Source organism: Buteo buteo, chromosome 3 (genome assembly GCF_964188355.1).
Source record: "Buteo buteo chromosome 3, bButBut1.hap1.1, whole genome shotgun sequence".
Lineage (NCBI taxonomy): Eukaryota > Metazoa > Chordata > Aves > Accipitriformes > Accipitridae > Buteo > Buteo buteo.
In genome coordinates, this window is record NC_134173.1 from 1,263,804 (window position 1) to 1,280,236 (window position 16,433).

At 41.9% G+C, this 16,433-nt stretch overlaps 1 protein-coding gene across 5 annotated transcripts in view; it reads right to left on the reverse strand.

The window, feature by feature from the left end:
• The window catches only part of COBL (cordon-bleu WH2 repeat protein), a 160,089-nt gene that overhangs the window by 14,834 nt on the left and 128,822 nt on the right, over positions 1–16,433 (reverse strand). For all 5 annotated transcript variants that reach the window (XM_075022695.1, XM_075022694.1, XM_075022697.1 and 2 more), the window contains one exon: positions 10,837–11,149. In XM_075022695.1, the coding sequence (XP_074878796.1) occupies positions 10,837–11,149 (313 nt within the window). The remainder of the gene's footprint in view (positions 1–10,836; positions 11,150–16,433) is intronic.

Genomic DNA, 16,433 nt, shown 5'->3' on the forward strand with positions numbered 1-16,433 from the left:
TTTAAGTACAGAGGAAGAGAGACAGTGCTCTGCAACTGGAATACAATTTCTTCCAACATTTGCCATTGACCTGAGCTTTGACAGGCCCTGAACATCCCCAGAAGCCAATGTGAACTGATGATGCTCAGGCTCAGCACCCACACTGCAAGACTCATGGTAAACTGAGTTTTCCCCCTGATGGATTAAGAGAAAGATGGCACAAATCAGTCAAGGTCTCCAGCGGAGGCAACTGGCGCTGTAAGACTGCACTCCTACTGTACCCTGAAGCATACACGCACACAAATCAATGAGATTACTCATCTGAGCCATCTGACAAAGAGATTTAAACTTTACTGCAGCATTTGGATTGGGAAAGAAGACTGGCAAAAATTCTCAACTTGAAGGTGGCAGAAAGAATGAACTGACTGAATTTCATATTGGTTCTGCAGTGGAAAGTTTTATAAAATTAGTAAATACTTGCTCTCTTCTGAGTGCATTTTAAAACAATTTATTGGTGAACTCAGAGAGAGCATTTTTGATGGGAGAATCATTCAAACAGCGCACCAGCTAAGCAACAAGTCTATCCAGCATGGAAGGCAAATATTGGTTTTTTCCTCACAAAGCTGGTCTTGCGGGGTATAGCTAGAAGCAAATTCGTGACAAACGTTGAGACTTTTTCTCTAAGCTACTGTGAAGAAGTTGTTTCTTCACCTTGGAAGAAAAATGTGTAAACCTGTATCTATCAGAGAACAAGACCTAATTTCATGAAGGCCATGCCAGCTCACCACCTCTTTGGTATCCGATCGTACCTTTCTATTACCTGACTGTTCTACAATACAACCAAAATCTGGGACTGGAACAGGGATTCCTGGGCTCCAAACATGCAGCGTAGGTCCACTGCACTGACCAGCTCTTTTCTCATGTCCATCAATGGGAATCTTTCAGTGACTCCTTTTAGCAAAATTATCTTCTCCTTGATGGGCAAGGTCTCCTTCCTTATCCTCTGTGCACGTATGCAGTGACTATACACAATTTGCCTCTCAATCTCTGCTTCAATCTCCTTATCTAGATGACTGGGATAATAACATCCAATTCACAGAATTTTTCTGAAGGAATGAGAACAACGCAGTGAAAATGAAAAGATTCTTATTTGCTCTTACAGAGGGAGCTTCAGAAAAAGCAGATCTTTTCTTTTGCATTTCCAAATTCCTAAAAGAGCCATTGCTCAATTCATCTCCAAACTCACCTACAAAGCAAGCCAGAAGGTATAGATTAATCACAGGGCTTTACTTAAAATTCTTAGCATCGGGAATTTAAAATGTGATACGTGTTTTGTGAGGTGAAGGTCTGGCAGTTTCCAGTAGCTCACATGATTTATAAATATGCCTAAGGAGACTCTTTCTCACAACAGTATTTGGGAAAGGAAAGCAAAAGGCCTCTAAATTTTTTTTTCATAGCCTCCTTCCCTTCGAACCCTATACACTTTTCTTTTGTTGACAGCTCTGTTTTGGCCAGAATCCAAGAAAAATATGACTTATTCCAATACCACGTTTTACATTCTGAATAAACATTACCAGTGGTATTTTCTCACACACATTTTTTGACTTAGGGAAGAACTTGATAACCTCTACGCTGCCTTTCTGGTAAAACGTGGGGCGCTAAAAATACAGCACTTGTGAGCATTTAGCCCAAGCTCAAAATGGCAAATGTGTGCGGTTCCTGGAAGCCTGTGCACTTATTACTTAGGTAGATTAGCAGAGATTTGTGTAAGAGCACAGAACGGAGCAAAGTGACTACTAAACTACAGCCTCTAGTGTTCCACTGAGCTCAGGCTACAATGCATAATTACTCCTCGGCGGTCGTTTGTGCAGCTGGAGACAAAATTAAACTTACAGCAGCATTTCATCAAATTAGCGCCATAGGAGATGGACATTTATAAGAAAGTTTACATTCTAAGAGAGAAAATTCTCTGATAAACCTAGCTGGAAATGCTGCATTAAAAAGAAACCCAAACCAGTGGTAAGACAGTGGATTTGCAGTGGCAGAAGCTGCCATTTTGTTATAGTTAGAGCCGCTTTACCTGGGGGTCTGCAAATGATAAAACTGACCCGAGACCCTTTGAGCACTTCTCAGGAGTTCTGGTGAGCCTCAGGTATGGTACCAGAGGTAGAGACCACGACTCCCACCGTACTGTTTAAATACAACACAGACCTACATAAACTGCAGAGAAGGGACTGAGGTAGAGATCCAGTTATCCCAGCTCCGCACTTGGTGCCATCTGAAATACCGTAGGATATTCAAGACATCTCTCTGGGGCTGGCAGACATAATATGGAAGACAGGGAGGCCCACGTCCTGCTGGAGCGGCAGCAGGCAAGAAGAAACGGCAGTAGACATCTCTCAGGTTAATTGACTATGACCTGAAAGTCTCACTCATTTTGCACTACGTTTGCCTATATCAAAAGACTTGAGAACGTGGCTCCTGTGAATTTGTTCCCAGCTGGGGAGGGAAGACGACAGAGTCAAATCCAGAGAGGCACACCGCGCAGCACCACGCGCAGGGACGCAGCGCCTGCGCTGAGGCAGTCCAAGGGACATCAAGAGCGTTCAGCTTCTCGCGTGTCTTCGGCAGCTAGCAGGGACCGACCCGCACGGAAAGCTGATGTGGTGACTCCGGACTGGGCTTTGGAGCATCCGGGCTCCTTTCCCAGCTCTGATAGTCTTCTCAGTTTGATACTGGGGAATTACGTTAACCCGTCTGTATGTATCCAAATTTGTCCTCTTCAGAATGAATCCACACTATTCTCCTCTGGAAAGAGAAATGCTTCTACCTGGAGTATATCAAGGTGGTTGTGAAAGAAGAGACCCACGCTGAACGATTTTAAGTTTTAGAAAGTGACTGAAGCTTTTTGAATACACCTCTCTATTCAACCAGGCCAGAAAGGCGGCATTAAGTAAACTCAAGGTGTTTATATATTTGTTTTTGTGAGTGATGCAGCAAGTACTCTTCAAAAGTGGAGGTAACTATTTTCCAGATTAATGAAGAGTTTACAAAACCTTAGGAACCATTCTTCCATTCTTTGCATTTCTTAGGCTAGATGACTTTCACCTATTTCCTTCCAGGGAAGGAATATAACACGAGCAGGAGGGCAGCTAGTGTAAGGTGTGGACTTTCTGGTGACCTAAGCTATGACCTGACCAGCGATATTTTCCATTTCTGTTGCCTACTGTGAACCTGAGCATACAGTTTTAATGTTTGAATGACCAAAGCCTGTTAAAATGCAAAATCTGTAGACTGAGCCACCAACTTAGGACTGGTTAGATAGCAAAGTCATCACTTTGATGCAAGATTTCTGGAAGTGGGACACAACCAGGAGAAGGAAAAAGCACAGGGTCATGTTCTGTCGAACACCAGATAACCTGCTTTTTATGTTCTTCAATGAGCAATAAAAAAAAGCTGCACATACTTTTTGAGAGCAAGGTACAGGTATCATTTCCATTCCAAGTATTTTAGTCTGTGTTCCGTTTCTAGTCCTGTAGGACTGCATCAAACTTCCAAAGGTCTTTAGACAGCATTTATATCTGTGCTGAATAAAGATCATCAGAGATTGAATTAAAACTATTTTCCAATCCTAGAACACACAGGTCCAGTAGCGCCTTCAGATGTAACACCACCCAATTAAAAATAAGAACTTGCAAATATAGATGAGGAGGAAAATGAAGTAATTTTTCAGCAGCAGTTGGGTTTATGGTCCTTTTGCAGTCCTCCTCCATGGTTACTGATCAAAAATCTAAACAGAAAGCAAATGAAAATGCTTTTGTTTAGTATCATTTTGTGTTTTAATGCTAGAAATCTCTAAGCTTGTTACGTACCAGGGTGGTTTAAGCTTCCAGAGTCCCCCGACATATGTCAGTTCCAAGGTCCTGCTGCATAAGCAGCAGCTTGTGTTGCTATACAGCTGGAAGCGTGCCCCCGCTCCCCCTCCTCGCACGGGCCTCTGGCAACAGCTTCTCCACTGGAAAGCCCGCAGGCAGACAGCATTGCCAGAAACAGTCAGGAAAGTGGACTTGCACGATTTAAATCTTAATACAGCCACATCACCTGTGCAATGTAACACTGCGAGCTAAAAGATGGCACAGTGAGGTTAAATGACTTCTCTTGGTTCACACAGAAAAATAAGGAAGGGAGCAAGGACCAGAGGCTTTCTCTCCTGGAAGCCTGCACTACACCTTTAGCAACCCAAGCTGCTTCCTAACATGTAAAATATTCTACAGCTCCAAAGTATACGGCATTTTTCCAGTGGATGAGTTTAACAGAAAGGCTAATCTGGATTCTTGCTCTGTAACGACTGTGAATATCTATTACTTAACCATAATATCATTCCCTCCATGAAGATCTTGCCAGCAAAAAAGCGCATGAGAGTATCCAAATTTAAAGAGTTTTCTGGAACGAGGGGAAAGGGAAAGCCAGAGATAAGGAAGGAAATTAGCAAAACTATGTAAGAAGCAGAGGCTTGCAAATCTGTCAGACATCTGGGTCTTAATTAAGTAATTTTTCATCCCTGAAGTCCTCTCTGTTGCTTTAACCGTTTCTCTACCTTACTCCCCCTTAAAACTACATTTCTGCTTTCAAAAAAGTAAAACACGTGCCTACCCAGCTAAAATAAAACCTATCCTATAGAGAAATAACAGAATAAAACTTTCCCATATTTCTCAGAGATGGTTACAAGTGACATGTAATTATATGGAACGTGTTTGTGCACAGAGGTATATATAATACATACACATACACTGCTATTTTTCATTACAGGTTTTCCTTCTTGCCTACCTTCTGCCACTCACTACTATATTTTTTCTTCCTCCGACCAGCTTAATCACTGAATTCTCTCCAGCTACTGACTTCTCTTTCCCTCCTGTCCTTCCCAAGTGGAATACAAAACCTTGTAACATTTGAATTTGAATGGACTGAAAATTAAGCAGAACAAGTTCACCCACCCCTATCCTTTCAAGCTTTTGTTTTAAACTAACTCATGAAAACCCTGACAGTTTTGTAGCAAACAGCGAGTATGTCTCAGGTTGGTAACGAAGAGGACTCTTCTCCTCCCAGTAGCTTCAACTACCCCAGCCAGAGCCAAAGGCAACAAATTCTTCCAAGAGAAAGGGAGGAAATGGGATTATCCCTGTCCAGACCCACAGCACGAACCGATCTCGGGAGGGTTCCCGCACCCCCACCCTATGCCCTCCACTAGCTGTACGTGAAAAAATATTTTTCTCTCATGGCTACTGAAACAGAAACTCAAGGGAGGGGAAAATCCCTTTCAGACCTTCGGAAGGTATTTTATCTTTTTGTCCTAGACAAGTCTGTATTTATTTAGCTTTATAACTGCCAAGTTCCCTTTACATTTTAAAATACTTTCATTTGTTAAATACTTTAATACATTCAAAACCTTTTCAAAATTAAAAAAAAGTTTCGTATTTTAAAGTGTTTTTCCTGCTCAGAGAGGCTGGTGGAACCACTCACTCTTAAGATCCCTTTTAAAACCTTGATTTCAATTGCTTATAACTTTTGAGAAATTAAACATCTTTGCCAGGTGGCAGTCCAAATTCGACAATTTATATCATGCCCACGATCATTCTATTATTTTATTTCAGCCAGAATGGTTAAATGTCTTCCAAGAACAGAGTTTGGAGGAAAAGGGGAGCTGCATTCTGATAGATGAAATGCTATTTAATGGTCAGTCCTCTGAAAAAAAGGGGTCGTGTGGTCTAACTGGTCACTAGTCTGCCCTGACTCTCTGTGCATCAGCTCTCCTTCTCTAAAACAGGGTAACGCCACCTTTTCATCTCAGGTGAGTACTGTGCAGAGAAATGAATTTCAGTCTGCACAGCACATGGATACTAGTGTGATGAGTAAGATAAAAAGAGCAAAAGGAAATTAAATAGTCCTGTCTCCAGAAGAGAATTTTAACTGAGAGTGAACAGTGGTATACCTGCTTTATTAATTGAGCTCTGAAACTTAGAAAGAAAATAAAACAAAGCAGAGTATGATCACTTTAACTAGAGACTTTATCATTCTGCACAAAAGGGGGGGAATTAAGGTTAAAGGGGGGAATCTAAGGTTACACAAACAGCCTTAATATTAAAGTTACCTGACTTCGAGTGTGTGACCTAGCACCCCTAATAATATTATTTTAACATAATTTTTAATGTGTAATTATTTATAAAGCTTCAGACAGTAGGTGTGCATGATGCTTTATAGGATTATAAAATTGTCTGATCCCTGCCCCTAGGAGCTTGCGTGATGACACCACACAAGGGATGGGAAAGGAGGGGGTATGGGAGGACAGAGTTGCAACACTGTGAGATCATGAGATGTACTTACTGCTACATAAGCAACATTTCAGCTTCTCTGTGGTTTTCTTGTTACTCATTTAACACTATATATTAAAATTTGGTGAACAGATACGTAACACAAAGAAATCAACCGTAAGGAAGGATATGAAGAAAGAGAACTATGTAGTACAGTGTTCAGAGTCAGCAGTTAATATTAAAACATTCACAGCCAAACGCTGCATGTAGTCAATTATTTATATGGGGTTAGCCCGTGGCACCTCCAGCTGAGGTCTGGGTTCTGCTCCACCAGGCACTGTACAAACATATCATGAGATACAATAGCTGCGTTATGGTTCTTACCGTAAAAAAGGAGTCAGTGGCTGAAGGGGATATCAGAGGCAGAGAGACAAAGATGGTATAGCAGGTTAGAGGCAGAGCCAAGGGTAGAACTAGAGTTTTTTGACATTTGATTTGATATTCTACATGCTAATTAACATGCGTACTTGGATTAAGATTGCTTGAGCAAGAATCCCAAAACAAAACAAAAAAAAGAGTGCACTTGCAAGTTGCTCCCATGCACTGGCAAACAAAACCACAGAGAAAAAAGACCCCAGCTTGGAAACCCTGGAATCTGGGGACCTTCTTTTAGAAATTTTTCTGTCTGAGCTCTGGGAACTGAATGATATTTGAGCTCTGCTGTGGTTGTCATTTCTGTGTGCGCAAAGCCCATGGTATGTGCCATTTCGTACCCGGCCATACTATTATGCTGCTCTGTGCAGACAAATCTGTTGCATGTTGAAGGCTATACCCTTCAACGCTCACAACTTTCCTTGACTTCAGCAGCAGATGAGGTGCAGACCTTGCTGTGATATTCTAATGCTATCAGGCATTTAAGCTACACAGAGACCACCCAGGCCACTCAGTAAACAATTCCAGAAACTAAGAAAAATGAATGAAAAACTAAACATACAACTAACCAAAGTACAGGCTAAGCCTCTGGACCAAACGTAGGTAACGACTGTGGACTTTGCTCTTCACTGCAATACTTCACAGTGCATGTGCAAAATACCACTTAGACTTCATAGCCCTTCACACTCCAAACGTAATTTGCTTCCACTTTAAGGGTACTTTTCACAACCCACAGAGTATAAAATGATTTTAGTATACAGCATTTAAATTCTTAGGAATTAGTTATTTCACCAGGTGAAAAGCCTGAGTTTTAGTCAGCTTTACAATTTAAAATGACAAGATAATATTTCCATTATTCTTATTAACCTTTTTTTTCCCAAGCCTCATTTTCCTCAGCCAAATTAGTCACTAAATAAATTTTCTGGCTTCAATGGAGCTCAGACTCAAGGAGGACTCCGATTCACTGCTGCTAACCACTGCTACTTTACAGTAATGACAAGTTCTCCCAATTTCTTTGTTCTTATCTTCCTTTTAAAATTGAGTAAGATCTTGGTATATGGACTAGAAGAAGATAGAAAGGAATGAATAAACTCCATGTAAAATTTTCCTTTAAGTTTTGTAGCTTATGAAACATATTTAAAACTCTGTATAGCTTGGTACCAATTATTGACGTGAACTGCACTTTGACTTGTCTGGGAATTTAGGAGGCTGGTTTGGTCCTGAAAGCAGCCCGTTCATCACAAGAACTACATAAAATCTCAGAGCTTCTAACAGATTTTATTAGTGGGGTGGCAGCTGTTCTGACAGTGGAAGTTGAAACTGATGTTCTCCAAATTTGGCTGTACTCAGAATTGTGCTCAGAATTGATTTACATCCCACTAAAACAAGAATTTCATACAAATAGTTTTAAAAAAACCTCCTTATTTTTTTCCTTCCCTCTACACTTAGGAAGTGGCTTTTGAAAACTTAGCAAGTTGACCTCAAAAGGATTTAGATGAGCACAGTTTTCAAAGCTGGTTTGTTTACAAACATAGGTTAGGAGCGGAATTGGATTTACCTTCAAATATTACTGGCACATTCAGAGTACAAAAGTTTCAAAGATGTTACTATCAGCACCGCTGCTGTGGCAATCTACGTGGTTGCTGACATAAGATGAAAACAAATCACAAATGTTAAGTTTTTGCTATTCCCTGAAGTTGATCTGAAGTAATTTTGCTGTCCCAGAGCCTAAAAAACAAATAGAATTTATGAAAAATAAACGCAGTCCCCAAACAACAACTGTCTCCTATTTCAGTCTAAAACCACTCTTTTAAAATTATGGGCGTATTAGGTAAATAGAGAATATTTAGCACCATAAAATCACGGAAAAGGTTAAGGTGAAAGCGTAGCCCAACCTCCTGCTCCAAGCAGGGCTCATTTCAAAGCCAGGCCAGGCTGCCCACGGCTTTGCGTGGCTGAGTTCTGAGCTCCTCTAGGCATGGAGACTCCTCGACCTCTCCGGGCAACCTCTCCCACCGCTTAACCGCTCCGTTTTGAGGAATCTCCTACTTCCATTCAATTTTTATTTCCTTTACAGCAGCTGGTGGCGGTTGCCTCTTGTCCTCTCACCGTCCGTCCCCGAGAAGCCTCGTGTTCCTCCTTTTGTTTAGGGAAGGATTGCAATCAGGTCCCTCCTCACCCACTCCGCTTTTGCAAGGCCAACAACCCAGGGGCATCCCCTCGCCCTGGTACCTGGTGCGCCCCGGTGCCCCAGCCCTCTCGGTGGCTCTCCAGACCCCTCCAGTCTGCCCACCTTCCTCTTGGACTGGGGGCCCAGGGCTGGAGACAGTCCTACAGCACCGGCCTCGCAGCAGCTGAGCAGGGGGAGGCATCGCCTCCCTGGCTGCGACGGGCGGCAGATCCCGCCGTCCTTCCAGCTCCCGCTCCTCTGCCTCGGGAGGACCCCCGAGCACCAGCCCGGCCAGCCAGCTTGGGAAACGTCCCGCTGTCTCTTTCACGTGCGCTCTTCCCAGCTATTAAAAGTCTTGTACGTTTGCGTGGCAAAGGTAGAACTCAATGCAATGTACAGAACGTGTATCTTTGGCTGAAGTGAAAGATGGAGAGAATGCTGACTTCCAAGAGGGAATGCGTCACTCAATGACCTGGGGTCAATCTTTTATTTAACTGAAAAAACAGAAAAAGTCCGAAAAATTTTTCACTGATTAATATTGTTCTTACAGGGCTTTGCTTTGATGTCTTTGCTCAACATTATGGTAACTTCTTCCCCCCAGAATCAATGTGCCTGTGTGTCTTCCTAACCAGTTTAGATCCTGCATTTTGAGGAAAGTTGAGGTTGCTTAGTTATCTTACAAGGCCCAATCTAAGTCTACTGAAATTAATGGGTTGCTTTTTTGGATCAGGTCTGGAATGTTAATCGCAGTTACTATACTAGACTATCTAATCCCCCAAATACAGACTGCATCAGGACCTAAGAAACTGTAAAACGACAAATCACGAGAAGAATGTATTGTTGAGCAAGTATCTAAGTGAGGCTTGACCTCGTCCCCATTGATATTGATGGATAAAGAAAAGCCCTGAGATCATTCCAATAGGTTAAATACTGACTTTGGCTTAATTTATCCCTAATTTATCGCCCACTGCATGATCCAAGATGAAGTTCTCCCTCAGAAATGTGTGGAAGGAAATAACTAGGTCATGATACATGCTCTTATGAAGGGGCTACAGATTAGCAGCTGAATGGAGAGAGACCAGAAAGCACAGACTTTGTGTCAACTGAGAATTCAGAGGAATTTCTGGCCCCTGTCCCATGACTCTGCAGCACAGAGCGGATCCCTGTCAGCATTACCAGGCCACCCTCCTTGCTGGAGGCATGGCTTCCTATTTGGCCAGTTTGTATTTGCAAAGTCCTATAAATTTTGGCCTTCCTTTGCAGCCCTGCCACCAACTATGTGAGCTTTGGCAAACAGTGTCAGAGTCACTTGTTCTTGAAGGCAGTTTCTAGTTAAATTCCAGGTTCTCGTATTTTCTTGCAAAAACTGCAGGAAAATGTTTGTTTATGCAAAGAAAAAGAAAAAAAAAGGAAATATGCTGAACCACCCCCCACCCCCCAAGGTATAACGCCAGTGGAGGTTAGCATTAGGTGAACATATATATACAAGCACACACCCACAAACCAATCCTCAAAGTTCACTGAATACAATCCTTTTCCACCTGGCTTTCAGTGGCTTGAATTTTTTCCATTTTACGACCTGCATGTCATTTTTCTAGATCAATATATAGTAACATTTTAAGCACTTCATATGCTATCAGAACTACAAAATAAACCAAACTGTAATAAAATTATTTCAGACTTCTTGGAGAAATCAACTCCGGAGGGCAGCGGTCTTTTGCAAGAAATGTAACTACGAGTTCAAACAGAGAAGTGACCTTTGCCTGTTGCTACAAGTATGTCACTGGAGGGGATTTGGCAGTGAGCTTTTCACTGGGAGGAGTCACTTGGCATTGGTGCTGGTTTATGAAAGAGCAGAAGAAAGTAGAAGTTGGTTTTCTTAAATGATTCCCTACAAGGAGGACATGCGAAGTATTTTCCAAGAGCTGGTTGCAAATAAATTTTTACCTCTGTGCAGCACTGTCGGATCCCAGGCTGTTGCAGTAGGCGTTCTTCACGGGGCAGGTCTCTGCGCCGCACATCGCATCCCCCTCGGCTGAGTCCACGTAGCCATTGACCAGCTTGACGTCTCTCAACTTCATACTGTCATTTTGCGAATCCAAAGATACAATGTCAGATGGGGAGCTCACGACACCCGAGTCTTCCGTGGTGTCCTCAGATGCAAAACAGCTGCTTTCCGATGCTGTTTCTTCCACCTCCGATAGCTCCAGAACCATGTCATCCACTACATAAACATTATCATGTGCAGGCAGCAGGCTCTCTGAATGAAATACAGCAAGGAAAGTTAGCCGAAAGTCATCAGTACATAAATCAAACACAGAGAGATATTCCTTTGTAACTGGAAAAAACCACATGAAATACATTAGAAATAGTAGGATGGAGCTCAATATTTATATATATAGGATAAAGATGATTTGAAAAGCGACAAAAAATTTGTCCTTCTTTGCTTTTAGAAAGGTGCTTTGCTATGCCTGTCCTGCGGAGTTTGGGTTTTATAACTTTCAGAGCAAATCAGTTTCCTTACTTCTGTGAAGAAACAATGTTCCAGGGACAGTTTCTTGGAGAATTAGACCAAAGTTTAAATGATGTGGCACAAGGAATGACTCTTGTTATTGCTTCTGACAACATCATCTCATTATTCCTCTTCCATGCTGCCAAACAGATCATGACATTTCCAATAAGATGACTATACATAGGTAAAAATGGGCAGCATTTCCCAGTCAGGATGCTGAATTGGTAAACTAGATCTACTGCTGGCCCACTGGGTGTCACTTTATTTTACCACCCTTCAATTTATGATGCACTAAGTGGGAGCATAACAATTGTCTCTTTTTCAAAGCATAGAAAATCTACTAATAAGTGTACAGAAAAGTAGACGCTACCATGCTTAAAGCAGAGCCTTTTCCAGCATTTAATCATTTATAAAGATCAAGGGATATGCCCTTTGCAAGTTTAACTCTATTAAAAGTTGCAAATTTTGAAAGATTAGACACAGTACAGTTTTTCGTACTCTGTTTTAGTTAGGTTCCTATGACCTGCTTGGGTTTTCATTTGTTTTGGGTTTTTTTTTTTGGTGAAAAATACAATTTTGTTACTTCCCTTAAGAAATGTACAACTCTAGACTCCATCCTGCAATTATGCCATTAAAGGGGAACTCCCAACAAGGTCAATAATTTCAATGACCAAAATTATTGAGTGACTAAAGACAGAATCAAGCCCAAACACACTTCTTTTGATCAAAAGGAATCAATAAAGACTAATCTAAATGTTTAATTTGGAATTATAAGTGTGCTCCATTCTCTTCTTCAACCTCAGTAAGCAAAAGGAAGATTAAACAATAGTTTATGGTCTGATGCGGCAGACACTTGTGGTGGTTGTTAATTATATGAGAAGTCCCAGGCCTACAAGCATGACTAAGATTAAACATACAGCTCACTGTTTTTTAGGGTCAGAATCTACAACTTTTTGAAGCACGCATGAAGCTACAGCTCAATAAAAATGATCAATGGAGAGAAATACTTCTGTATTATGCTGTATACACAAAAGTATTTTAAGTCAGAGAACTGAAAACAACTTTGTCAAAAAACTTCATAGAAATAACTTTGTAAGGGTGTAGCTTAGCAGTGAAGCTTTGAGTAAAACTAAAATAAAAATCAAACCAACATTGTCCTTGACTGAGGTTACAAGATGCCATTAAGTACTGAAATTGATTTCTGACAGCAGAAGCTATAAAATTCAGAGGGTTACAAATCATGATTAAAGTTGTAAGTGCTGTCAAGCATCGATATTAATGATGGAAGATGATCCAAAGCCTCTATTGCGACTTTGGAAGTAATGTTACTTGATTTCTTTGACCTTATTTTCTATAACATTAGCTCCAGGTTCCAGATTTAATCCAAGGGATCGTTCCATCTAAAAGTGGCAATTACAGGAACTAAGTATGTGTCACTGAATGGATTAGAGTATGCTTATGACAGAACTACAGTTAGGAAAACACCAACATCAAGGAGAAATATGAATAATTTTACATTAAACACCAAGTAACAAAACCCCACAAAAACAGACAGTAAACAAACAAGTAAGAGTATATGGCCTGCTTGGCTTTCAAACAAGAAGAACCCCCAGTAAGGACCCACCACCAAAGCATTAGTAAAAGCTACAGTATGTTAAAACCAGAACAAAGCAGGATAGCAAAGAAATCAATTTAAGGAGTGGAAGTTGACGAGTGGAAGCACATGGGAAGACTTCGAAGTAATGCACAATGCAGTATACCTCGATGCAAAGAGAATTCTCTATAACAAAGGCCACATCTGTTGTCACCAGGATGCCATAAATGACCTCCTCTCTAGAGCTGGCACAGCAATTTTATAGCACAGCATCTACTTCCAGTTCCTAAAAGGAGGATGGCAGGCGTTCCCCCCCCGGCTGCCTCTCTCATTTCCTCATCCTCTTCTTGCCTGCCTGCAACTATTTCCTGCATCTTTCTGCTCAGGATTTAGATCCTTTTGGTCACACATCACCTACTGTAGTAACAACACTCGAGGCTCCCCCTTGATGTGATTCAGCAAGCTGCTCTACGGCAGGACCTCCATCCCCCAGCCCATTCGAAAACCAATTCTCTTCTTATCGGGGTCCACACGCAAATCGATCCCTATCTGTTACGTCTGGATCTCGGCAGCTGAATCATCCAGTCCAGCGTAAGAACCTCCTCATTCAACAGCAGTTTTATCCTGAAGCACAAACTACAGAAAGACGTCTTTCATTTCAACGAATAAATTCCCTGTCCTCACGCACGACCAAAGTGTCCCCCTTTCTTCAAGCCCACCAGTTTGTCAAAGCGCTTCCCTAATCTTTCATCTTCTCCGAGAAGATCCATTAATTTTTAACACAGTTAACATATAGCACTGAACAGAGTTGCTGGCTGAGGCAAACCATTTTGGTTGCCACTGCTACTCGTCTGAACATGAAAGCACACGCATAAAACACAACTGCTACAGTTCTGTGTCACGTTAACAACCTTGTTTCAGCTAAGAGCAGCACTAAAACACCTCTGTTTTAAAGTTAAGCCATCCTTGGATGGATTAAGTAAGAATCTATTCTTCCTTCTACACGCTTGATTAAGTCTCCACTGGTGCAAACTGAAGACGGATGGGCATTACTCAGTAATGATACATGACATGAAAAAAGCCTACCTCAACTTCACCGAATGGTCTTGACTCCAGGAGTCAGAAAATACTTTTTAAAACTTTCTAATTCTACACAGAGAACTGGGTAACGCGCAGTGGTAGATGCAATTCTGCCTAGTGATTTTTGCATATTTTTTTCTCGGAGCGCACATGCAGCAAACCACCACACACTAAGCACAGTGTGATCACAAGGATGGCAGCAACTGAGGTTATTTGTTGGTCGAATAAAGAATGTCAACATTTGTTTCTCTGTTCTCTGTCACGAAACTATGAAAATTTCAATATGGGCTCTGATCTTCAAGACCTCGTGGAGACACATCCAGGTTAAGACCGAATATTCAGCAAATACTTCAGGACTGGACGCACAAATAACAATTGCCACAGGTAATGCATTACTGAAACACTGCTGTACCTCAGAAGACTGTCTGCGTTTCCAAATACCTATCAATGCCAAGACCTTTTTTCCAGCAACATGTGACCCCGCTCACTGGCTTCAGGTGGGGTGCGATACCGAAAGCGGTGTAGAACTTGGCGCGCGGTCTCCACGTCGTACTGCAGTAAGTGGGACACCTGACTCCCGAGCGGAATCGGAGAGCGTCCCTCAACGCCCGCATTCCCCCCTACCTATGTCCCGCTGCAGGCTGCAGGCTGTGCAGAGCCCGGGCGAGCACCATTCCAGGGATCAACTCTGCTCAGCAGAAGCAGCACTGTCGCTGCACAATTAGGTCAACCACAAGTTACGAGGCTTTCTTGCGGGTGGGACTGGGACGTCTGTTTGCAAGAATGTTGCCCGTGATCATCAAGAGGGAAAGAGGAGAGTAGCTCATCAGTAAAGAATGCGAGCTTCTTGTTTAACACAAAGAGATCTTGTCCCTTTCATCTCAACAGGCTGTAAGTAATTAGGGAAACACTGAACTCTGAGTTTAGAGGAGTCGTATCTGCACTCGTGCAGTTTGATATCGTGTGTATGTACACATTACTCATAGAGAATGCCAATGATGGGGAGACAGATAATCCTCACCTGGTTTAAATGCTCATCAGCACTTTCAGAAACGAAGGCTTCATTCAATAGGTGAAGACTACCATGGGTAAGATACTCACTTTGATTACTCCTATGAAAACAACCACCACTGACTTTGAATGAGATTAGAATCAGACCTAAGTGTTCAAAAGACGCATATCTGACCCAGACTGACCAAAGCCCAAGCCATCGCTCCGTCTGAGACCAGTGGGCACTGGGCGTCAGTCTTCTCGACTGCAACTGTTCACCACGTGCTGGGACCTGCTGGTTTTACGGCACTGCTGGTGGTGTAGTGTCACATTCAATAATGACAGAAACAGTATATCCAAAAGCATTTTTAGAGAGGTAACAGTTGATTTAACCCTTACGTGGCGAATAACCTGAACTTCATAATGGTTTGAGAGAGGCAGAGCTCCTCTAATTCCTCTGAGTTCTTTCTAAGAGGTAGGTAATTATTTTCCAATTTCTTTCATCGCTTGTTCCACTGCCAAAAAACTTTCTTTTCATGGACTAAAATTGCTTTGCTGTAGTTCAAATAGTCTATTACAATGAAGTTGTAAAAAATATTACAAATGTCATGATATTAAAGAATATTAATTCTTAGAATGATCCCCAAATTACAATATAATTATTTCACTGACAGTACTTAAAATTTCTAGCAAGAAAAAGAAACACTGCTCTCATTATTTGTACAGGCAGTAAAAACTTAGACCATCACAAAATACCAGTATTAAGAAGTGTACATTTTTTCATACACTGGAAAGAAGCCTGGTGGAAGAAATGGGAAAATAAAGCATTTGTTATGGCAATGACTAACAGCGATGATGAAAATGGACAATACAGGATTAGCTTAAAAATTTTCACACAGGTACGTGTTCTGCTTACATTTTAGTTGCTCATTGATCAAAAACTCGTACATAGAGATAGGTGTTAAAAACCGTGCAGTGAGCAGTTAAAGCACAAGACAGAATGGGCCAACTTCTCTTTTTTTATTGCAGTTAAGACTGTTTTGATCCAATATGCTGCTTCGCATATTTGAGCCTGCATGCATACTTTCATTTTTTTAAAATCAAAAGAAACAGAGAGAAAAGAGATGACCGCTGCTGTACAGTAACCCCAGCATGGGGGGAGCGGGGAGACGGAGCAGGCGCGGAGGCACTCCTCCCTGCCCAGCTCCTGTGACTGCCGTGCAGAAACTGGCGGTGAGGAACCATGCTCTGCACCTCCAGCCCTCCTCCAAAAGGAGGATGTAGAGCAGCTTAATGTCGGCTCAGCTCATTTAGGTCCTAGAAGCACAGAATAATTGAATTTGGAAAGAACGTCTGGAGGTCACCTAG